Consider the following 25923-nt stretch of genomic DNA (forward strand, 5'->3'; position numbering starts at 1 on the left):
CCCAGTTTGTTGGCATATAATTTTTCATAGTATTCTCTAATAATTGTTTGTATTTCTGTGGTGTTAGTTGTGATCCCTCCTCTTTCATTTTGTGATTTCACTTATTTGTGTCCTTTCTCTTTTCTTTTGGATAAGTCTAGCTAGGGGTATATCAGTTTTATTAATTTTTTCAAAGAACCAGATCCTGGTTTCATTGATATGTTCTACTGGATTTTTGTTTGTTTGCTTCTATATCATTTATTTCATTTATTTATGCTCTAATCTTTATTATTTCTCTTCTGCTGACATTAAGCTTCATTTGTTGCTCTTTTTCTAGCACGTTTAGGTGTAAGGTTAGGTTGCATGTTTGAGATTTTTCTTCCTTCTTGAGGTCAACCTATATTGCTATATACTTCCCTCTTATGATTGCTTTTGCTGTATCACAAAGGTTTTGGGACATAATGTTTTGGTCTTATCTGCTATTCAGTCCACATTATGGTCAAGAAATGTTTAGCTTTAAACATTCATGTTATAGCTTCAGTCACGCAGAGAAAATGATTCCCACTCTGGTTCCTGAATTCCAAATCCTGAGAGAAGTGACTTTGGACTTGTTCCTATTCCTACTTCATTTTCCTTAGCTGTGGCCAAGAGGTAACTATAACATACAAAAATGGGTACCGAGAGTTGTTTATCTGAGGGGCAGTTAAGGGCAGTAGGGTGCTGGAGCTGTCTTGTAATTGTTAGATTTTTAGAATTCTCAGAAATTCTGCAAGCTGGTTGCTTAACACAGGGATTATTAAAAGTTAGATTATATAAAGGGATAGTTAAGTATATTATATTAAAAACAAAAGTAACAAATCCCCAAACTCACTATTTCCTAATTTTTCAATTAAAATTTAGTATTACCTATGTTCTTGAGGTTATTTATGCTTACAACCATTGCTTCTGCAGAGTGGAAATAATATATAATGGTATTACTGCATACTTCTCAACTATGTATTCAATGATGTGATGTCTCATTGGTAGCTTGAAATAGGTGATAGTGGAAGTATTTATGCCACAGAAGTTGGTAAACACTAGAAAGAAGTTTTCTGTTCTGGAGAGCCAGTTGTTAAATATTTGCCAGCTCACCCCTGGTTAAAGGAGTCAAGATCCCCCCTTACCTTACTGTCTACTACTTTTACTATACTAGAAGATAAATTCCTTCAAACTGGTATGACAGAATTGATTCCAATACAATAGTTTCTTCTATGAATTGTGATATTCATAGCATGATTAGAATTTTATTGTTGATGAAGCTTCAAAGACACCCACATACAAATATATTACTTATGGTAGAATTCGTTCTTCAAATGATTGACTTCCACCATTTTTCTAATCTTATTATCCGTGGCAATAAGGATAGAGGTGAAGTGCCCAGATCCTAGAATCAAAAGAGGCAGGTTCAGACTCTAGTTCTGGAATTTATTAGCTATGAACTTGTATCTAGTAATCTGTCAAATGAGAGTTAAATGCAAATGCACATAAAGCATTTTTTATAATGCTTTTATCATTACTCAGTAAATATTGAATAGCTACCTTGGGACATTATTGTCCAAGTATCAGTTGCCTTCATCTGTAGTTTCCCTAACTGTCCCAACACACATATATATGTATAAAACTCTCACCCATGTACAGCCTATAGCCTTGATATAACGGGCCTGTCCTCAATTTAGATTTTCAAGTTAGAATCTCAAATATATACTGAAAAAAATAAGTATTTTTGATTTCATTTTCATGTTTATATTCAATAAATATTGGTTGAATAGCTCCTTGTTTAATACAATGGGAGGATAAAGCTATAGATAGGATAAGGACCAGACATTTCTAATTTTTCAAAAGATTTTAAAAATTGTTTATCATTTGTTTTCATAAACACTTTATAAACAATTGTACCATTTTGTCACTCAAATTGTATGCATTCCAATTGGGTTCAAAAAATTGGATGGCGGTTTTAAAGGTGAGTTACTGTTTACCAAGAGATGGCTATGAGTTTGGACACAAGGGAAATCCAAGTGTCATGGGACAACAGAACAGGCAGTGGTCACATGAGACAAACTGGGTGATATCTCAAAAAAAATACATAAATAGTTTTCCTTTCTACAAATATACATACTTATAGAACACTGAGTAAAATTGAAGTCAATAAAAGAAAGGTAGAAAGAAGATGTCATGGTTAGGAGGCATGTTGGAATCCTTAGAAGGAGCAATGAGGTGCCCAACACACAGCCTTTTAGGCAAATGCCACAAACACAAAAAATAAACAACTGGAACATAATTTGGATATAAGAAATAGCTCTGATTGCTTCATAAGTGTAGCAAATAAGTAGCAAATCAGTTACTGACTTAATCTCTAGCAAATATCTCTCAGAGGTGGAAATTTCTCGTTTCCTTCTCCTAGAATCAATCCATCATTATGGTGAGTTAGTGTTGATTCATTTTTTTTTTTTTTTAACTTTGACTACTCTTTATGCCACTAACAGCACCTTTGTCTTCCATTCTTGACCCTGGAGATTTTTTTTTTTTTTAATATTTATTTATTTTTGAGAGACAGAGTGAGACAAAGTGAGAGTGGGAGAGGGGCAGAGAGAGAGGGAGACACAGGATGCGAAGCGGGCTCCAGGCTCTGAGCTGTCAGCACAGAGCCCGATGCGGGGCTCGAACCCACAGACCGTGAGATCGTGACCTGAGTCGAAGTCGGACGCTCAACCGACTGAGCCACCCAGGCGCCCCCCTGGAGATTTTTTTATTCATGGTCTTTGGCTTATCTATCACTTTTTCTGCGCTTCTGCATACTTTACTGTTTTTGTTTTTTTTTTTTTTTTTGAGAGATAATTGACATATAACACTATATTCATTTTAGGTGTACAATCTAATGATTTGATATATGTATATACTGTGAAATTATAACCAAAATAAATTTAGTTAATGTCTATCACCACACATAGTTACACACTTTTTTTTATTGTGATGAGAACTTTTAAGCTTTACTCTCTTGGCAATTTTTAAATATGCAATACAGTATTATTACATATAGTCACCATGATGTACATTACATCCTTAAGACTTTTTTGTCTTCCAACTGGACTGGAAGTTTGTACCTTTTGACCACCTGTCCTTATTTTTCCTACCCTCTCATTCCTTGCATCTGGTAACCATTAATCTGTGCTCTGTATTTATAAGTTCAGCTTTTTTTTTAGATTCCACATATAAATGATATCATACAGTATTTGTCTTTCTTTGCCTGACTTATTTTATTTTATTTATTTTTTATTTTTTTCAATGTATATTTATTATTGAGAGACAGAGACAGAGTACGAGTTGGGGAGGGGCAGAGAAAGAGGGAGACACAGAATCTGAAGTAGGTTCCAGGCTCTGAGCTGTCAGCACAGAGCCTGACATGGTGCTCAAACTCACAAACTGTGAGATCATAACCTGAGCCGAAGTTGGACACTTAACTGACTGAGCCACCCAGTGGCCCGTATTTTATTTATTTTAATAGTATAGTGTCTCAAAGGTCCATCCATGTTGTTGTAAATAGTAGGATTTTCTTCTTTTTTTATATAGCTGAATAATATTCTACTGTGTACACACACACACTTATACCCCATATTTTATTTATCCATTCATTAATCCGTGGACCCTTTGATTGCTTCTCCATCTTGGCTTTTGTAAATAATGCTGCAGTGAACATGGAGGTGCAGATATCTTTTCAAGATAATGTTTTCATTTCCTTCAGTTAAATACCTAGAGGCAGAATTGCTGGATCATATGGTAGTATTATTTTTAATTTTTTGAGGAACCTCCATACTGTTTTCCATGGTAGCTGCACCAATTTACATTCCCACCAACAATGCATAAATGTTCCCTTTTCTCCATATCTACCCAACATTTGTTATTTCTTGTCTTTTTGATAATAACTATTCTAACAGGTGTGAGGGGAAACTTCATAGTGATTTTGATTTGCATTTCCCTAATGATCAGTGATGTCGAGCACTTTTCCATGTACCTGTTGGCTATTTCTTTTGGAGAAATGTTTTTTTCAGTTCCACTGTCCATTTTCAGTTGGACTGGTGTTTTTTTTTTTCCTGTTTTCTTCCTTTCTTCTTCTTCTTCTTCTTCTTCTTCTTCTGCTTCTTCTGCTTCTTCTTTTTCTGCTTCTGCTTCTGCTTCTCCTTCTATTGAATTGTATGCATTTTTTAAAATATATTTTTAATGTTAACTCCTTATGAGATATGATTTTCCCATTTCATAGGTTACCTTTTCATTTTGTTGATGATTTCCTTTACTGTACAGAAGCTTTTTTAGTTTGGTGTAGTCCCACTCACTTATTTTTGTTTTTGTTGCTAAATCCAAAAAGTTATTGCCAAGACCAATGTCAAGGAGCTTACCCCTATGTTTTCTTCTAGGAGTTTTATGGTTCAGGTCTTACATTCAAGCCTTTAATCCATTCTGAGTTGATGTTTGTGTATGGTATAAGATAGGTGCCCAATTTCATTCTTTGGCAAGTGGACATCTAGTTTTCCTAGCAGCATATGTTAAAGAGACTACCCATTCCCTGCTTTTCTGTTTATCTGTTTTTTATTTTTTTTTAATTTTTTTTTTTTACGTTTATTTATTTTTGAGACAGAGAGAGACAGAGCATGAACGGGGGAGGGTCAGAGAGAGAGAGGGAGACACAGAATCGGAAACAGGCTTCAGACTCTGAGCTGTCAGCACAGAGCCTGACGCGGGGCTCGAACTCACCGACCACGAGATCATGACCTGAGCCGAAGTCGGCCGCTTAACCGACTGAGCCATCCAGGTGCCCCGTTTATCTGTTTTTTAAAAGTAACAAATGTTTATTTAGAAATGGATAAGTAATACAAAGTCTCCTTCCTTATTGCTTCTTCCTCTCCTTTTGAGCAAAAGAGACACAGATGGGGAATGTAGGAGAGTGGTAGGTGGAGAGGGACATAAGGATTGGCTCCCCACATTCTCTTCCTTATTTCCCATGATGACATCCTGTTGGGCAGAGGAGAAAAAACAGGCTCCAGCCCCAGGTGTATCTTATGGCTATCCAGAGGACAATGTCCACACGGCCAGGCAGCTGCAGCTGGGCTCAATGAAACTCTGTAACGACGAAAGAAGCTGGCAAGGGAATAGGATGGGGCAGGGGAGGCTACATATTTACCATCCCTCCTTGAAACAGAGTCCAAGCAGTGATCCAGCTGTCCCCAGTACCTGAGTGACCAAGCACCACCTGTGGGTGCTGTCTCTGGCTAAGAGGGGGAAAGTGTAGGAGGAATGTCTTTCAGCTAAAGAGACCTAAATTTGTACCCATTCAAAGGGAAAGAAGGGGGGAAAAAGCAGCATTTTTAAAAAAGAACTGAAAAGTAGAACACCATCAGGTACATCCTTGAATTCCCCAGACCTGGGCAACCTCAGAGCTGGAGAACTGAGCTGGGCTCAAACCCTGGGTCTTTTCTGCTTCACAGATTTAATTCTGTGGAACCATGGGTTTCTAGGTTTTTCTTTTTCTCTGGGCTAGTCCAAGTGTGTCATGAGAGGCTCTTAGTACCTTAAGTCCCTTTTACTTTTAGTCTTGTGCCTTTCACAGCACTTGCTACTGGTTTTGTAGAACTCCGGAGTTCCAGCTCCCCAACTCGCTCCAGCTCTGTCAGCCTGGATTCCTATTTTAGCCCCCCAAAACAAGCAAAATACTGAGAATGAATGACACTGAAGCAGAGACACTGGTATTCAGGGGCTGTCCCTGGGTTCTATGGGCCCTATGTCCAGGTACACACGTTGGAGCATTTGAGCTTCAACATAGGAGTTTTGGGGAACACAATTCAGTCCATAGCACGACCCTACACTAGAATGAGCAAATTGAGGATGGGGTTACCAGAACCCAGATAGGATAGTATTGACTGCTAGGAATGGGGGCCGTGGATACAGGGACAGAGCTGACCTCTGGTAACCCTACATGAAGGGAGTCATGAAAATCAACAGTTCATTTCTTACTTTCCTCCTATTTTCAGATCTCATGCTTGTGCCTTCCATTGTTTGAAATCAACCAAAACCAAGGAAGGGAACCAACTGGGCAGTCTATATGGATCAGCTTTCTAAGGTACAAAGTAGGGTGGAGAGTGTGAAAAATGGGTTAGGATAGCCAGAGATATACAGCACATCCCTGTACCAAGATGCTATGAAGAAAAGAGAAGGAAAAAAGGGAAAAAAGCAAAAACCCTAAAGACAAAACATTACTTAAAAGAAACTTACCTTCTCAGTAAAATAAAGAAAACAGTAATGCCTCTGGGGTTAGATGAATTGAGGTAAAATATAGCCAGCATTCAGAACTGACCAGCACAGAGTCAGTACTCAATAATGTGAGCTACCAATATTATTGAGAAGTAAGCAGAACAGTTTTGGAAGCCCAGATTTCTTTAAACATCCAAGGAGTAGATAATTATTTTTTTAAAGCTGTGCAAAACTCTGTTTTTTTTTAATACTTATATTTTGAAAATCTGTTTCCTATTGTGAGAATTAAATCAATATAATTTCTGTTAAAGGAGGCAAGGCTGCCTTCTGTGGGATGCATAAAAACTAAAAGAAACTTGATGTTGACATCTGGATGCAGGAAAAAGTGTTCATGTACCTGTTCAAATCAGAAGATTAATACATTTCAAAATGTAAAATGCCCTCAATATTTAAATAGTATTCTTATTTTTATTGAGTTTTTTCTATTTAAAAATATAATTTTGCTGTTATTAAAAATGTTTATTGAATCTGATTCACAGGCTGGTTGTGAAGTTTAAATGACATAATACATGTGAAAGGTGAGTTCTAAGTAAATGTTAGTCAAGCGTTATTTTAAGACTCTATAATATGCTGGATTGTGCTGGCGAGAACTTAGTGCTACACCAAGAACTCTGCTGCATACATTCAATAGCTCAGCAGCATTTATTGTGGTATAGTTAAGGTGATCCTTTTTCATTCTTTGGCAGTTCCAGAAGAGCCTTCAGGCAATTCTTTACCAGAAAAGACCTAGTCTTACTAGGAACCAGATATGAATTCAGTCAAATTCTAGACGGGGGTGCAGAACACATATTCAAATATATTTAATGATTCCCATCAAGCTATCTTTGATTTTTTATACTACTACTTTGGATGGGTTCAGGACATTCCCTCTCTAAAGTTTTGCTTCTGATTCTCTTTTCTAGCTTTCTGCTCTCCTCCTGAGGATTTTCAAGTCCTTTGGCCTTTCCTTTTTCTGGTCAGGCCAGAGAGACCCATTTTCCCTTGAAAGGCTTTTTTTTTTTTTTTTTTTTTTTTAACTTTGTTTTTCCCCAGCTTTGTTGAAGTATAATTGACAAATAAAACTTGTATATACTTAAGGTGTACAATGGGATATACATATATATTATAAATGGTTATCATAATCAAGTTAATATAGACACATCCATCACGTCACACAGTTATGCTGTGTTTGTTTGTTTGGGTGTGGTAAGAAAACTTAAGATCAAGTCTCTTAGCAAATTTCAAGTGTACAATAAAGTACTTTTTTTTAAAATATTTGTTGATTTTGAAAGAGAGTGAGTAAGAGAGTGCATGCTTATGAGTGGGGGGAGAGTGCATGCTTATGAGAGGGAGAGAGAGAATCCCAAGCAGGCACAGAGCCTGACTCGGGGCTCAAACTCACAAACCATGAGATCATGGCCTAAGCTGAAATCAAGAGAGTTGCTTAACCGACTGAGCCATCCAGGTGCCCCTGCAATAAAGTACTATTAACTATAATCACCATCCTGTATATTAGATTCCCTGAACTTATTCATCTTGTTACTGAATGTTTTTAGCTCTCCTGCTAATATTGTGTTCTGTTATGCTAAACTTCTTGATTGTGTTATTTTATAAAAAGACAAACATACAAGGCATAAGTGAAGATTATTTTCAATTACTATTTAGCTCTGATAGGATAATTATGGATTAGGGAAAATGGCATTTTGATATAACCTCAATTTTTTTGGCTGTTTCTCTTGCTCTTTCTTTAAAATTATTACAGAAAATCTCAAATATATTTTTTAAAAAGTAGAGAGGAGAGTATGTCTGTCCATCACCCATCTTCAGCCCATGAGCAGACTTGTTTTATATATGACCCCCATCTATAACCCCTGATCTTATATAGTGTATTTTGTAGCAAATTCTAGATACCGTATCATTTCATCTGCAAATATTTTAGTATGTGTCATGAAATTGAAAGAAGTGTTTTTTCAACATAACTTATTATAGCTAAAAAAATTAACAGCAAGTTTTTAAAATTATAATTCAAAGTTTTCAAAGCTTGTTGATAGGTACATGTGAGTATATGTATGTGTGTGTACTCATGTATTCAAATTAGTCCCTAAATAAGGTCCAAGGTATTAGTTTCATAGAGCTGCTGTAATAAAGTATGAGAAACTGGGTGGCTTAAGACAATAGAAATTTATTCTCACAGATCTGGAGGCTAGAAGTCTGAATCCAGGAGTGGACAGGGTTATTTATGCTCCTTCTGAAACCTGTAGGGGAGAATCATTCTTTGGCTCATAGCTTCTGGTTTTTGCCTGTTACCCTTGAAGTTCCTTGGCTGCATCACCCAATCTCTGTCTCTGTTGTCACATGTTTCCTTGTGTGTCTCTATTACAGTGTCTCTTTTCCTTTTATATGAACACCAGTCATATTGGGTTAAGGGCACATTCCACTTTACTATTACCTTATTTTAATGAATTACATATGAAACAACCCTATATCAAAATAAGTTTGCATTCTGAGGTACTTCAGGTTAGATCTTCAAAATATTATTTTGGGGGACACAATTCAACCTATAACATTCATGAATTATAATTGTTTTATATTTTTAACATTTCTTATAATACTCCTGTAGAGTTTCTTTTTTTTTTTTAATTTTTTTTTTAACGCTTATTTATTTTTGATACAGAGAATGAACGGGGGAGGGTCAGAGAGAGGGAGACACAGAATCCGAAACAGGCTCCAGGCTCTGAGCTGTCAGCACAGAGCTGGACACGGGGCTCAAACTCATGGATCCTGAGATCATGACCTGAGCCGAAGTCGGTCGCTCAACCAACTGAGCCACCCAGGCGCTCCACTCCTGTAGAGTTTCTTATTGCTAATGGTATTTGCATGGGATGGCTTAAAATATTCACCTGTGCTTTGCCTATTCTCTGGAGCATGATTTTTCAGCATGAGCACTATTGGCATTTGGGTAAGATAGTTCTTTGTTAGTGGGTAGGGGTGTGTGTGGGAGTTTTATAGGTTTGTGAGCCTTATAGGATGTTTAACAGCATCCTCGGCCTCTACCCATTACACACTAATAGCGTGTCACACCTCTGTTGTGACAACCATAATTTTTTCAAAAATTGCCAAATATCCCATGGGGGCAGAATCATCCCTGGTTGAAAAATGCTGACAGACATTCTCCTGGGTTTTGTTTTTTGGCAAGATTATTTCATAGATAATGTGTTTCCATCAAGAGGCACATAAGATCCGATTGTCTTTGTTATGTAAATTAGTATCCTTTAATAATCATTGCCTTGATCTGTACTTCATTAATGGTTGTAAAATTCTAACGTCCTAGTTCTGTGATTTTTCACTCTGGCCATGTATTAGCTGTAATTCTTCCACAGAGAAACTTTCCTTCATCAATTATTTGATTGGTAACCCCAAGATACAGTTCTAATTGGAAACAAGATCTATGAAGATTTCTCTTTGTTTACCAGTTTTCAAAATAATGAACTTGTTCCCTAGCATTATCTGAAGAGGACTGAGGGGTTTTTTGGAACTATTAGGGAATTTATGGATTGAAACATATTTCAATGCAGTTTTATCTTTACCTATGCTCAAAATGGCTCATACTTGGCCATTGGCCTATTGGCCAGTGGGAGCCACTTTAGTTAGCAACTCTTCTGAGTCATTTTGACAGGATCCTAGAATTCTTTGATTACTGCTTTCTGGTATAGCAAGATGTCGCAGGTTCATATTGTACATTTGCCGTCTCTAGATCCATATTCTTTAAGACTTGGGACTGAGTCTCCATTACTCCTCACTCTATATAACCTACCCAGAGCAAAAGAATCAAACTGCCTCCATCCCCCTCCACCCCGCCCCTGAGTCCACACACTTGATACATAGACACTTCAATCAGTAATATTGGACAGGGGTAAGGCAACTGAGAGTGGTGGTGGAGGTCATGTCTAATTGAAAAGTGTCTGATTGAAAGCATTACACTTCAACAAAACCATACAAACACTGTGTTGGTTCAAGGAAAGTCTTAGATCAGCAAGCACCAATTTGTAACCTGCGTTATAGGACCTAGACTTGGCCTGATTTAATGTTGAATATTGTGAAAAATATGTCTCAGAGACCCTAGATTTTATGGTCTTCCTCTGAAAGTGTTGATCACTTTGAAATTGTGTATGCGTGGTTTTACATTTTGCAGGTGTGAATTTTTAGAAAGCCTGAGGTGTTTTCATTCCCACCCTCTCGTGGGCTCAACCTCGAAATTCTCTCTTCTCAAATCTTGTACTGCTTTTGTTTTAGGCTAGGTCCTGATTAGGCTTTTACTCCTAAGATGTGGCCTGTCCCTCAAACAATATCTCAGTCACTTGTCTTCTTGTTATCCATTATCTGGACTCCAGCTCATTGGTGTTTTCTTTGGATCCTTGACCATAACATGGCTTCTTTCTCCCTCAGAGCCTTTGTATGTGCTGTTCTCTGCCTGGAAGACCTCTTACCTCCACCTCTTACTAGGTATCAGTTTCAACTTCAACTCCTCACAATGGCCTTTCTAGTTTTTCTCATAGAAAGCTCTCCTCCCCAAGCTGGCTTCACCATAATAGCCTCTTACTTGTTTCTTGCATAGAATTCATCACATTTTTTAATTTGTTTACTTATGCTTTGTCTCCCTAACTAGAATGTAGAGTTCAACTTCTTGAAGAGAGAAACAAGATTTTATACTAAATATATTTCTTAATCCCAGAGCCTGTAACAATATTTGGGACTGAGTAGCATTTTAATGAATACTAGTTGACTGAATTAATAATTGAGTAGGACATTATATTATTTATTTATTTATTTATTTATTTATAAAGAGAGAGCACATGAGAATGGGGGAGGGACGGAGAGAGAGAGAGAGAGAGAGACAGACAGACAGAGAGAGACAGAGAGAGAGAGAGAGAGAGATTGGAGAGAAGAGAGAATCCCAAGCAGACTCCGCACTGTCAGTGCAGAGCCTGATGCAGGGCTTGAATTCACAAACCACAAGATCATGACCTGAGCTGAAATCAAGAGTCCGATGCTTAACTGATGGAATCACACAGGCACCCCTATAACACTTTTCTTGATTCAGCCTTTTCTTACCTATTTAATATCAACCTGAACCAAACCATTGGTAGCTCTGTTACGCAGGACCTTTTTTTCCTGAAAAACATCCTTTTATCACCTTTGCCCTTTCTCTCCTCACCTAGACTATTAATAGTCTTTTAGTTTTCAAGTAGGCTTAATTCCTTCTCCAGGAAGCTTTCCTTGACTCTATTCTGCACCCCCACCAGTCTGAGTAACATGCCCCTGAAGGTTACAGTAACATTCTGAGTTTACTTGAGGGAGTATTATCAATTGGAGGGCTGGAGGTAAATCTCCTGAACTTGAGCCATATTAATTACTACTACTGGTGACCTTGGACACTTCAATTTCTTACTTCACTTTCCCTGTATGTAAAATAAGGTAATATAATCTAATTGGGGTTTTGGAAGATGAAATCAGATTGTGTAGGTCAAATTCTCAGAACAATACCTGGTGCACAGTAGGAACACACAATTTTCAGCAATTATCGTTAGAGTGTAATTTCTTGCTAACTTATTTCTTCCATATATTATACTGAAAATTCCTTAAAGGCAGAAATACTGTCCTGTTTACCCTTGATTCCTATGCATCTGATGATACAGAGCTGAGTTTTATATTTACTGTTTTTCTTTCGTTTTCTTTCTACAAGCCCTCTTTAAATTCTTCCCATTGACTTTTCTCAATTTGTTACAATGGCCATCAAGAGCCAAGACTCTAGATTATTTGTCTTTGAACATTCTATTTGTTTTTATATAACAATGTCACTTTCTTTTCCCTGCCAAATTTCCTTCCCGCGTAAACTCAGTTACCGAGCAGTAAAGCAAAATGACATTTTCAGTCCTTTGGACCATGAACTTTATGCAAGTTTCCTTGCAGATTTTACCACATTATGTAGTTGAGTAATTTTTGGTCACTTCAGTAGTTTCAATTTCTCAATACTCTGTTTAAATCAACTGTGTACCCCAGCGCCTCAATAAATACCTAAATCAAATGTTATTACATGAATTACAAAGCTATACTAAAGTACAATAGAATTAATTTCCCCAATTAACAGCAAAACTAGTAGGCTTTTGTGACAAGTGAGCGGGTCGCATCCTGCGCTGCCTTTGGCTAACCCTAGGGCACCAACTATGAAAGCCTATTTGGCACTAAGAATACAAAGTGGCGGCGGCAAAGGGACCCGCCCAGATTTATCCTAAGTCTCCGATTTCCAGAATTAGGAGATCCGCGTAACAATCAGAAGCATCTTTTGTCCTCGGGAAGGTCCGTCAGTAGGCTTTTCAGGTGAGAAAACAGCGCCACCAGGGTGTACGCATCGCTACGGGGTGCTCAATAAACCGTAATTTCGGCGATCTAATCGCTGAAAAGACTCAATCCGTGGACATCCGGGCTGTGGGAGACGAAGCGACGTGCTTACGTTATCACGTTTCCCTTGCCCACCCCGCGTTTCTCCCGCCCCTCTCCGCACTGTGACGGTCCCAGGGAGGAACGAAGCGTAAACAGCGCAGGGCATTTCGGGAGCGGGATTGTTTCAAGCAGGAAGCAGGCTCCATTTTAGCGCCGCCCGCCGTCGCCATCTGTTTCCCTTCCCTCCCCCTACCCCCTCCCGTACCCAAGCCCCAACGGGAAGGCCGGGCCTAGGGCGCCAGAGGCTGGAGTGAAAGGAGAAAAGGGAGAAAGGGAAGAAGCAAGGAGAAAAAGGGTGAGTTGAGAAAGGTGAGCGGTAGAGGCCAAGGTGCGAAGCGCGCAGCCCAGCGGACGGACTGACGGACGTGCCCGTGCTACGGCTGCCGCGGCTGCGGCGCCCGCGCGGGTCGCGTCGAAGCGGCGGCGGCGGCGGCGGCGGCGGCAGCAGCAGCAGCAGCAGCGGAAACAGGAGGGGAGCAATGGCGGCCGACAGCCGGGAGGAGAAAGGTTAGTGCGGAGAAAGGTGATGGGCGGAGGCGACACTCGGGAGTCGGTCGATGGAGCCGTGGTTGTCGTTGCGGGGTGGGGGTTGGGGAGGTTAGCCTGCCCCGCGCGGAGCCGATCCGTCCCAACCGAGACACTTGGACCCGCTGGAAGAGACTAGGCCTGCTCTTGCGTCCTCGATCTCCGAACCACCTAGCACTTCATCTCTCCTGGGTTTTTTTGTTTTGTTTTTTTGTGTGTTTTGATCCTAATTCTCTTCTTTTTCCGTTCTGCAGTCCTGGGCGCGGCTGAGAGGGCCTGTTCTTAGTGGCAGGCCCTTGGGTTTATTTCCTGGTAGGATTATGCGGGTGTAATGCGTATTTTCAGAACGACCCTTTCTTTTAGGCAAAATTTCGAAAATCCTTAATGCCACGGCCAAAGCTGGTAGTCTAGTAAGTGAGCATTTTTAAGAAGTGGTACAGGTGGATTAGTTATCTCGAGAAATATCTACAAGTAATTTGTGGCTCTTCCTGTTAAATAGGCAAAGTGGCAAGAATTGCCCCTCTGGTTCCTCGAACACTTATTTTGGAAAACATGATGTTTGAAGCAATAATTATATGACTTAGACATGGCAAAAAAAAAAAAAAAAAATCCTAGCCACTATTTTGATAGAAACACGTTGTGTTAGCTCCCAGAAGGTACAACCAGGAACAAATGGGTGTAATTTATAGAGAGCTGAAGGAGTAATACAGTTACAGTAAATATGGGAAAAACCGATGTTGGTAGAAAGGGATGTCATGTCTTTTGAAAAACCGACCTCCCAAGTGCTACAGATGTTTATGTATATCCTGGATCAATACCTGTCTGGAGAGTGGTCTAGTTTAGATGCTGCTTTTAGGGTCTTTTCTAACCGTAAGATTATCATGATAGTTTTGGGAAGGTTATAGTTAACAAAAATATGGTGCTGCTGCTGCCCTGTATATACCTCACAGATCTCCTCTTCAGGGTGGCCAACCAACTTGGGGTGGGGATTTGTTGAATGGATTCTAGAGTCAAGTTGCGTTAGGCCCACGATCTCTTTAGTTTTTCTCCTTAAGAGAAAGAGGAGTCTTCATGCTTCATTAAACTGCTCTAGGATAGGGACAAGCTTGGAGCCTGGAGTGTGTGGAAGTATGTTTAAGGAATTGGGGCTATCTTAAACCAATTCAGTGATTAGGTTGTCTTAGTTTGACCTAAGTCTTAAAAAATGCACCCCTTTGAGAAGCACGAAAAGAATGTGAAGGTCGGGTTGCAAGGTGTTAGTGACAAAAAAGGGACTGCTTTTAATTAGTAGTAAATTTAGTTATTACAATAGATCATTTCAATAAGAATTCATTCAGTCGACATTTGATTGCATCAGAATGTAATCTGTGAGCTCTGTGTTGGAGTGAGTGCTGGTTGTGATGGGTAAGGTAAACCAAATACAAAATGAGTAAAAGTCCGTACTTCTCAAGAATTCATTGTTAAAATGAACACAGTTAAATTAGTAATAGAGTAGATACAGTAAAGTGCATTTTGGAAGAAGAGTAATTTTTAAGTTTATTTATTTTGAGAGAGAAAGAGAGAGAGAGAGAGAGAGAGAGAGAGAGAGAATCCCAAACAGGCTTTGCGCTGTCATTCAACGCAGAGCCCAAAGTGCCCATGTAGCTCACGAACTCATGACCTGAGCCAAAATCAAGAGTTGGACACTTAACCAACTGAGCCACCCAGGCGCCCTGAAAGTAGGTGATGTTTTAAAAATTGTTTTAGAGATGGATTTAGTGATGAAAGTTCTTAAGAACATGTAATGCCACCTATTAGCAATACTTAGGGTAGTCATCCAACTTTTGAAAGAACTCACATTTTTGTAGTTTTTTAAAAAAGTTAATTCCCATAGTGGAGTTTATATCTCTTAAATCTTTGATATTAGTGCTTGTCTTTATAGATTAGCTCAAAGATGGTCTCTAGTGGGAAAGCTAGCAAATATAAAACCTATTGGAATTGCTTATTTAATTTTGTAATGGGAAGATTTCCAGAATAATTCATTTTGCAAATAAAGAAACTGAGTTCCAGGGTGTCTCTCTTAACTTTATTTATCATTGTTACACAGCCAGAAAAATAGCCAGAATTAGAATACCTAATTCACTCTTCCTTATACTTCTGCAAAAAAAGTGGGAAATGAAGTATTTGTCAGTAGTTACCTTATGCAAAACATTATGAAATTATAAACTTAAGCCCTCTAAGAATCTTAGACTCCTCACAGGCCTTAAATGATTTCATGAATGATGTAAAATCTTGATGAGAAATGAATTTAAATTACAGACGTTTGCTGTTGGTCACAGAACAGTTAAAAGACTTCATTATAGAGTCGTTGGGATTATTGGGCTTTCTACATTGGCTATGTAACAAATAGACATTAACTTCTATTATACTTCTATAATACCCATATTTAGAACCTGAAGCCTATATAACTGGACAAATTGCCAACTCCCGCTGATTCCTGTGGTGATTATTTGTCCAAAAAATAGATTTGAATGATACTAATACTTTATGAGGAATACAGATCTTTTCTATTTTAAATACCTTGTATGCATTTTATTTCTTAAGGTCTTACGAAGTTCTCTCCGAAAAACAGTGTAAAAGTTTATCCAAAATGTGGAAAGTGATTTACCACTTTCATAAGTAACATGTTTTTCTACATTACTGAATGGAAAGCTCCATGAGGGCTAAGAGTATGTCTGTCTTACTCACCAGGTTCCTGACGTACAGTAATCATGACTCAGTGCCTTGAAGAAATGACTTGCAAGGTTGGACTTGGTTCATAACTGACCATGAGACATTTGCCTCTGCTATCCAAAGCTAAGGATTTTGTCAGTTTAAATTGTGTATGTATACACACAGTCACACAGGCAAGAGCACATAAATATGTACACACAGTTATATATACATACACATATTTTATGAACATACTTCAGCCCTCTCTATAAGTGAGTCCTTAGAAAAAGATTGACTTTCTTGGTTCACTTTAGTTAGGGCTTTAGAAAGCATAGAGTATGTATTTGATAACCCAGTGTATTTGTTTTACCCAAATAGAAATAGGATAAAAAATTTTAAAATACTCTCCTTAAACTTCAGATTGTATGCTTATTATGCTTAGAGCAGAAAATTTGGATGTGATGGGAAATGCAAGTCTCTCCACTTCATTTAGAGGAATGACAGTTTTGAATGACAAAGTAACTGAGACTGGTCTAATGTAAAATGTAACAGAAAGGTAGGTTCCAGGAAATTTTGCTTCATTGTCAAAGCCGACTAAAACTATATTAAATGAATTAAAAGATATAATGTACTTCGCTGTTCTGTGATGTAAAACAAAAAGTGCACTGGCCAGTTTTCTTTAAATACTCTAGGTCTTTGTTCCCGACCCTCAAATAAATAGCACTTTGTATCTCCTGACCCAGAAGTTTCCAGGTCCAAAACAATGGGCTGCTTTCTCAGATAAAGGTTAATTTTCTACACTGATATCCCTGGAGTTAAGGCTTGTGGCCTTCCTGGGCCAGGAATTGCAAGATTAAAGTGTAATTCTGGTATAATGGAAAGAGCACTACATTTGTATGCATAGTTGTGAGATTTTTGTTATGTCACTTCAATTCTGTGGGCTGCATTCTGGAATTCTTGTTATATACCTAACCTTCTGGTGGTTAAAGTACTTTGAAAGCCAGTTAGATTTCCATTTTCCCATGATTATGTAAAACAAACTGGGGTGTCTGGGTGGCTTTGTCGGTTGGGTTTCTGGTTCTTGATTTCGGCTTGGGTCCTGATCTCTTTCAGTGGGCTCTGTGTGACAACGTGGAGCTTGCTTGGGATTCTCCGTCTCCCTCTCTCTATCCCTAACCCATGCACGCCTGCGTGGACTCACTCATGCACATCCTCACTCACGCACTCTCAAAATAAATAAACTTAAAAAAAATCCCCCAATAAAACAATAAAAAAGTTTTGTTAGTCCTAACATCTTGAAAATTTTTGAACAGGCTTTAAAACAATGATTGTTTTTATTTTCTTTTGCCTCCTATATCCCTGGAAAACTCAGTTTGGTAATAGTTTGTGACGGTAACTAAGATTGTGCTAGCTTGCACCAGTGATGATAATGAGGTTCATATACATCATATATTGTGAATGCAAAACATTCACAGATGATTGCACTTCCACAGAGGAGTCAAGCTAGCAGCAAGCCGCTTTGTGTTGTTTTTGAGACAATGTTTAAGTCCATCATTTAAGTCCACATGAAAATCTGAGTTTGGGAATCCTTGAAAATTTGGAAGATCTGACAACATGGTGCTTGAATTTTGTCAAGGCAGTTAATCAACTAGAGTTGAGTAGGATTGTCCTCCTTACTGTTTCTACTCTTTCACAAAGTATCATGCATATTAAGTTTATTTGCAGTTATTTGACATTGTTATTCATGAGTTGCAGGCTTTTATGCATACTAGGGTCCAGCAGATAAAGTACTTCTTTAATAGTTAATGGTAGGTATTAGGTTAAACAAAAGGAAAAGAGCAAGCACGGTCTGTGTGCAAGCAGTATTTGTAAATGCACGTATTCATCCGGCATAAACCCAGATTGTCTCTTGCAAAGCCTTGACATGTTACTACCTCTCTGTCTTAACAGAAGACTATCAGGACTGCTCCAGCTGGTTGCTTTCAGGTGAGAATCTGGATCCCTAATGACCAAATAGTCCGTTCAAAAAATGCAAGGTCTGGATTTTTATATTAAATCCTTAAAGTTTTCAAAACAGTGTCCAAGAGCTAGATTCATGCAAGTTGTTAGGGTATAACTTTGGATGGATTTGAGTTTTAGCTGTAAATAGAAATACTGTTTAATGAGTAATTTTGTTTCATTTGAGCTAATTCATTGTGACAAAATTCATTCTGTTGAGAAACCTTGAACAGTTTTTGAGTTTTTAAAATAGCTTTAAAAAAATACCGTATTCTTTATGTAGATTTTTCCAAAAACAATGTGAAGTGCTTTATCTCATAGAAGTATATACTAGGGTTATTTTTGTAGTATATGAATTGTATGTTCATGGAACTCTTAATGACATTTACTAACCTTTGTTCATTTTAGTATTAATATTCTTAGGTTGGGTGCTGTCAAGCTACTATGATGGAATTGAATGTATATGAATATTTATACAGTATATTAGTGTATAATTTTAGGGCAAAGAGTGATTTAAAACTCTTTATTAAAGGTTTATTTAAAAAATTAAAATAAAAATTAAATTTGTTAAGGTAGTTTAAAGGTCATGCTAGAGAACTAGTGGGTGTTATTTTATGTTATAACTATTTTTTTTTCCAAAAAGGATATGCCAGTGATGATTAGTATTCAGCAGTAGTAGTTTGAGAATATTTAAATAATCTTCATTTTCTTTATAATTAGTTCATTTTAGGGACGCCTGTGTGGCTCAGTCAGTTAAGCGTCCGACTCTTGGTTTTGGCTTAGGTCATGAACTCATGGTTTGAGAGCTCAAACCCTGTGTTGGGCTCTGTGCTGACAGCATGGGGTCTGCTTGGGATTCTCTCTCTCCCTTTTCCTCTGCCCTTCCTCATGTGCGCTCACGCGTGCTCTCTCTCTCTCTCTCTCTCTCTCAAAAAAACATAAAAAAAATGTCATTTATGTTAGGGGTTGGCAAACATTTTGTAAAGGGTCATATAGTAAATGACATTTTAGGCTTTGTGGGCCACAGAAGGGTTTGTCACATTTTTTTGTGTGTGTGTCTGTCCCCCCCCCCCCTTTTAAAACACAACCTTTAAGATGCAGAAACCATTCTTATTTTTACCTTACTCGTTAAAAAAAGCAAGCCATAGGCTGAATTTGTTCTGCAGGCCTTAGTTTGCCAATACTGTGATAAAACCACAGATTATTGATGTCACGGAGTATAATACATAAAAATTTGTAGACCATCAAGTGAGAATGTAGTGTTTGATCCTAAAGTAAATTTCAAGATGTTACAGTGTCACTCATACAGGGCTTTCTGGTGCATTAATTGAAATTAATCTAGTGCACATTACTTTTTAATAATATTTTGCATTTTTTTGTGCCCTTATACTTTGTTTAAAGATTTTACTACTACTTCCCTTCTAATTTAACTATAGATTTTAGAAAACCTGAACTGTAGGCTTGTACCCCCAACTGTTTCTAGACAAGTGAATTTGGTCACCTGGCACTTTTGAGCTTCCTTTTCTTTATCTGTGAAGTAATGGATGATAAAACATACCTTAGGTGATTCATTTATGTATATAGGATATATGTGAAAGTGGTAAAATGTTAAAAGGAAAAAAAAGGAAGCATTGGTTAATATTTGTTGTGTTAAAAATTTGTAGCTACTTTTTAAAAAAATTTTTTTTAATGTTTTTATTTATTTTTTGAGACAGAGAGAGACAGCATGAGCAGGGGAGGGGCAGAGAGAGAGGGAGACACAGAATCAGAGGCAGGCTCCAGGCTCTGAGCTGTCAGCACAGAGCCCGATGCGGGGCTTGAACTCACAGTCTGTGAGTTCGTGATCTGAGCCGAGGCGGGATGCTCAACTGACTGAGCCACACAGGTGCCCCTGTAGCTGCTTTTTAAAACTGCAACCAGTCTCTACATTTGATTAATACACTTATTTGTTAAGGCTTTTTAAAACAATAATGACCTTTTTTTTAATAGGGAAACCATGATCTAATTTCATGCCTGAAATTTATATTGATTTAAATTAACCTGTACAGTTCATTCTGTGTTAGGTTTAGCACATGTAAAGTATATAATTTAAGGTGAATGTTCAGGCTTTTGGGTTGTTCTTTCTACTAATGGAATTAGTGATTTCATGAAAAGATGTGTAGCACTATGTTTACTTAATTGCTTATTTCGTTGTGATAATTGTTGTTCAGAAATATAGTTAATTCTGTGAACATCTGTTGGATCCAGTGTTTTACTGATCAGAGAGCTAGAAGTAAATAAAAATTCATATGATGTATATATTTTAGAAAAACAGTAAAGAATACTCTTAACCACCCAAAGAAAGGAATTGCTATGCCATTCCAGGCAGTGTCACTTTTGATGTTCTTACACAGAAACTGTGTTTGACTCCAAATACTGAGATGTTACTTTTTCCTGTATCCTATGTAAGTAACCTTGCTTACTTTCCTATCATGCCTACATTGTGTTTTAGTACTCTTTAGTCACTGATTTCTGTCTCCCTTTGGAGATATTTTAGTCTGATTTAATTGTTTATAGACCTCATATCAGGTTAATAACCCTTGCTATATATATAAAAAAGTAACCCTAGCTATACTTTTTTTTTTAATTAAAAAAAATGTTTATTTTAGAGAGAGTGTGTGTGCACACACATGTATGCGGGGGAGGGACAGAGAGAGAAGGGGACAGAGGATCCAAAGGGCGGGATCTGTGCTGACAGAGAGCCCGATGTGGGGCTCGAGCTGTGAGATTATGACCTGAGAGGAAGTTGGACGCTTAACCAATTGAGCCATCCAGGTGGCTCCATGCTTGCTATACTTTTGAATGGGCTTTGCTTTTTGGCTTGAACCATAAATGTAATTGTCCTAACCCATCAACGTTTATGAGTTCACATTTCTCTTTACCACACCTTGAATTTGGAAAGATATTTTTGACACCAGAATACTTAAGTGTTCAAAGCATTTACCATTAATTTTAGTGTATTATTTAAAAAAATCAATTTAAGGTAGTAAATATTTACATGTATTTCTTAGAACTTTGTCCTGTTGTATACGTGGGGATGCAGTGACAAAACTGAGTTGTAGGTTTTCATGATCATTCAGTATGTTAATTGTAGTCAGTAGTTCTCTTGACTGAACAAGTTACACTTTTCAGAGTTGATACCAGCAGTTTCAAACGTTTTTGATTGTGTAGCACATCAATACTTTTTTTTACTTTTAATGTTATTTTGACATATTTTGGACAGAATAGATAAATGAATAGTACAAAAATTTTCTTTATCTTTCAATTATATTCCACAAATGTTAACTTTTTACCACATCGTTTTTCTTGAATTCATTCTCTCTTCTTTCTGTGTATATATGTGGATATATGCATATGCAGACACACTTTTTTCCTGAACTGTTTGCCAGTTTTAGACATGGTGCTTCTTCGTCCCTAATACTTGAGTGTGTATTTCCTAAGAAATAGGATTTTCTTTAATTTAACTATATAGTAGTATCAAAATCAGGAAATTAACAGAGTGGTACCATACTCTACAGACCTTATTTAAATTTCACTAGTTTCCCAGTCGTGTGCCTTGTTCAGTTATTGTGTCTCCTAAGTCTTTTAATCTGGAGTAGTTTCTTAGTGGATTGGTATTAGCGGGTTGGTATTATTTCATGACCCTTTGTTTCAGTTTGATGTTTCCTTAAGTATAGGTTCAGAGTTTGCATTTTTCTGCATTTTTTTAATTTAATTTTTTTTTTTTTTGAGAGAGAAAGAGCGTGAGGGGGGAGGGGCAGAAAGAGAGGGAGACGCAGGATCTAGGCTCTGAGCTGTCTGCACAGAGCCCGATGCGCAGCTCAAAACCCATGGACCTCAAGATTGTGACCTGAGTCGAAGTCGGATACTTAACCGACTGAGCCACCCAGACACCCCCAGAGTTTGCATTTTGGATGGGAATATCACAGAATTGTTTTATTCTTAGTGCATCATGCCAAGTCTGTAATACTGATTTGACATACTGCTGGTGATGTTAATTTTGATTACTTGGTTAAGTTAGAATCTGCCAGGTTTCTCCACTGTAAAATTATTTTTTTCTTGGTAATCAATAAGTAGGTTGTGAGGAGTACTCACCATCCTTGGTAGGTGTGTGTTTATGTTACACACAAGTATTTCTGTTCTAATTTTTTATGCACATTTTAAAGCATTTACAAAAATGAGAAATTAGAGGTTGAAGTACAGATATAGAAGTTTTTAACGTTTTCTCTTATACTCCACTATGTCCTTTCATACCCTATGGAGTGGGTATACACTACTCCTGGCTTTGTAGTCCAGAGTTCTGTATCATGTCCTTTATCTTGTACGGTTTTATAGAATTACTGTCGTGTCTTGATCCTGAAATAAAAGATCTTTGACGGTTATGTTTCCATATTTACGTAGACCCAACATAGCCAAAGATAAATGCTTAATGGTAATGATTTTTCCCTATTTTTAATTTCCTGCTTTCAGATGGAGAACTTAATGTTCTAGATGACATTTTGACTGAAGTACCAGAACAGGATGATGAACTGTATAATCCAGAGAGTGAACAAGATAAAAACGAGAAAAAGGGTATGTAATATTTTAAATTTTTTTGTTAAAATAAGGTTATTTTTTTATTAAAATTTTTAAAAAATGTTTTATTTATTTTGAGAGAGAGGGAGGGAGTGAGCTGGGGAGGTGCAGAGAGAGAGAGAGAGGAAGAGAGAAGGATCCAAGCAGGCTCAGTGTTGTCTGCTCAGAGCCCGACATGGTCTCAGACTCATGAATTGTGAGATTGTGCCCTGAGCCAAAATCAAGAGTCAGATGCTTACCCAACTGAGCTGCCCCGGTGTCCCTAAAAAGTTTAAATAGAGATTTAATTTATTAAGAAAGTGACTTTGCTTTTGCTCTTGTTCCTGGGGTCAGTTAACACCAAAAGTGTCCAATCATAACAAACTGTGGTACCCAATTCAATATGAATAAAAGTAATCTATTTCTTTTCAAACGTGTGAAATTTCTCAAATACATGAATTTATTCCAGTATTTGCAAACTATGGTTTCTTTGTGATTAACTTTGCAGTAAAAATATTTCAGAAGACATTTTAAAGATAAGAGCTCTTTTTTCTCTCTGATACATATTCTCTGTTAATCTTTCGTGAAATAAGTAGAAGACATAAAACACTTACATGTGTTCTTTAAATTGTATTTTTAAGGATCAAAAAGAAAAAGTGACCGAATGGAATCTACTGACATCAAGCGGCAAAAGCCTTCTCTTCATTCAAGACAGTTGATTTCTAAGCCACTGAGCTCATCTGTCAGCAATAACAAAAGAATAGTTAGTACCAAGGGAAAGTCAGTTGCAGAGTATAAAAATGAGGAATATCAAAGATCTGAAAGAAGCAAGCGTCTAGAAGCTGATCGGAAGATTCGTTTGTCAAGCAGTGCTTCTAGAGAACCTTATAAGAGTCAGCCTGAAAAAACTTGTCTCCGGAAAAGGGATCCCGAAAGGAGGACCAAATCCCCTACACCAGATGGTTCTGAGGTAGTAAATGTTATTGCAGATATAAAACAGAAAACAATTCTTTTTGAGGCATTAGAACTATTTATTCAGTCTGACTTTATCTGTTATATGACTGCTGATTCCCTTTTTCTTTAAACATCAGAGAATTGGGCTTGAAGTGGATAGACGTGCAAGCAGATCCAGCCAATCTTCTAAGGAAGAAGTTAACTCTGAAGAATATGGCTCTGACCATGAGACTGGCAGCAGTGGTTCTTCTGATGAGCAAGGCAACAACACTGAGAATGAGGAGGAAGGGGTGGAAGATGTGGAAGAAGATGAAGAGGTAGAAGAAGATGCGGAGGAAGATGAAGAAGTGGACGAAGATGGAGAAGAGGAGGAGGAGGAGGAGGAGGAAGAGGAGGAGGAAGAAGAGGAGGAGGAGGAGGAAGAAGAAGAATATGAACAGGATGAGAGAGACCAGAAGGAAGAGGGAAATGATTATGACACTCGAAGTGAAGCTAGCGACTCTGATTCTGAATCCGTTTCCTTCACAGATGGATCTGTCAGATCTGGTTCAGGCACAGATGGATCAGGTACTACTCTTTGTATGTATAAGTTTCTCTTAAGAAAAAAAATTGACCTGATTTTATTTTTGAACATACTTAAATTGAATTATAAAATATTTTGAGATGTGGGATGTTAATAAGACTGTCTCATGATTTTTTTACAATTATATGCCTTTGAGTATTAGAAATACATTTGAGTAAGGTTTACATATCTTAGTAAATGTGTTTCCCAACTTCATATTGTATTCTAAATGAACGCAAGTCTGATTGTTTCTCAATGGAAATGTTGTATTTCAGGTTTTAAGGTTATAAATTCTTAGGTTTTCATACCGGTCAGCAGTTTGTTTAAACACTGATACCTGATCTACTTGATACTGACATGGAACCTGTCTGGTTGGCATTACAGTATTTCTATGTCTGATGCCTGTAGATTTCTATCATTTGGCAATAGAAATCAAAACAACTTTCTTTTTCTCTTGGGAACACACACTGTTTTTCCAATTCCATACCTGTGGATTGACAGACTTGCAGGATCTCCCAAAGGCTGGTGTAAAAGTACAAGAGGTGGAAAATAAGAGTGTAAGATTCTTGTGGGGAGATTGGTTAAGAGTTGTCTTGGGTTATTCCTTCAATACTACATGTCCTACCACTTTATCCCTGTCTGATCAATGAGATGTAAATATAGGAATGGTAGGTAGTTGCAGTCATGAGGCTAAGAGGGGACCATCTTTTGGGGGAAAATTCAGAGTACAACAAGGAGAGGTCAGGGTACTTCAAAGAACCCTTGCCATTATATGATGGTTACACATACTGTCATGACTGTCTTATGTCAAAATGCAGCCAGATCTGCTATATATACTAAATGAACTAAACTTTGGAATATAAGAACAATTCTATTCTTTTGTTATTACACAATAGTTACAATTTCATTATTAATAGAGTTTTATCATTTTGATAGTACATTGTTAGTAAGTCACATTCTTAAAATTGTATAGGTGATAGAGCAAATGGCCAGCTATTTTCTAGTGATTGGCAACTGAAGTGCTTTCAACCTTTTGCTCACTGGAGTTCTAGGTTTCAGAGTTTAGACAGGATTTTAAGAGATTTAAAGAGTTAAACTGAATTGATGGGTAGTTAAGTTTGATATAAAAATTTGCAGAATCTTTTTTTTTGTTTTGTTTTTTAAGGTTTATTTATTTTTTGGAGACTTAGAGTGTGAGTGGGGGAGGAGCAGAGAGAGGGAGGTACAGAATCTGAAGCAGGCTCTCCAGGCTCTAAGCTGTTAGCACAGAGCCCAACTCTGGGCTCAAACTCACGAACTGTGAGGTCATGACCTGAGCTGAAGTCAAACACTTAACCCACTGAGCCACCCAGGGGCCCCATATTTTGTAGAATCTTTAATTCTATTCTCCCGTTATACTTTTTGCAAACTGATGAGATGATGTATTTTTTGTAATTTATAATAATGGATGGAAAACAAAAAGTGCATTGACAATACGAATGAATGTTTGTTCATTTATTGTGACGACTGTAAGAAACATCTGGGGGGTAGAGGATATTTTATTATAGCCATCTTTGGTATCCATGTTATGAACAATATTTCTTGTATGTCTTAAATTTAAGTCAAACAAAGGTGACTTATTTAAATTGGGTAGGACTTGAAACAGTCTGCAGTTTTAATAAGCTCTTAGATGCTGATACTGTATCAAGGTGCTTAATAATACTTCATATTTTTGTGGATAAGACATTTCAAATTCAGTGGTAACCAATAGTTTCATGAATCTTGATATCAAAACTATTTATAGAAGAGATTTATTATTATAA

The 25923-nt window shown here is 37.5% G+C and overlaps 1 protein-coding gene across 6 annotated transcripts in view; it reads left to right on the plus strand.

Moving 5' to 3' along the window:
• Positions 1-12880: 12880 nt before the first annotated feature.
• The window catches only part of YTHDC1 (YTH N6-methyladenosine RNA binding protein C1), a 35711-nt gene continuing 22668 nt past the window's right edge, over positions 12881-25923 (plus strand). For 3 of the 6 annotated variants that reach the window (XM_049630561.1, XM_049630562.1, XM_049630564.1), the window contains exons 1-5: positions 12881-13305; positions 17965-18000; positions 22522-22623; positions 23247-23575; positions 23697-24126. In XM_049630561.1, coding sequence (XP_049486518.1) covers positions 13278-13305; positions 17965-18000; positions 22522-22623; positions 23247-23575; positions 23697-24126 — 925 coding nt within the window. In that variant the 5' untranslated portion in view covers positions 12881-13277. The remainder of the gene's footprint in view (positions 13306-17964; positions 18001-22521; positions 22624-23246; positions 23576-23696; positions 24127-25923) is intronic. The other 3 variants (XM_049630563.1, XM_049630565.1, XM_049630566.1) reach the window with 1 other exon arrangement.

Source organism: Panthera uncia, chromosome B1 (genome assembly GCF_023721935.1).
Source record: "Panthera uncia isolate 11264 chromosome B1, Puncia_PCG_1.0, whole genome shotgun sequence".
In the NCBI taxonomy this organism is placed as follows: domain Eukaryota; kingdom Metazoa; phylum Chordata; class Mammalia; order Carnivora; family Felidae; genus Panthera; species Panthera uncia.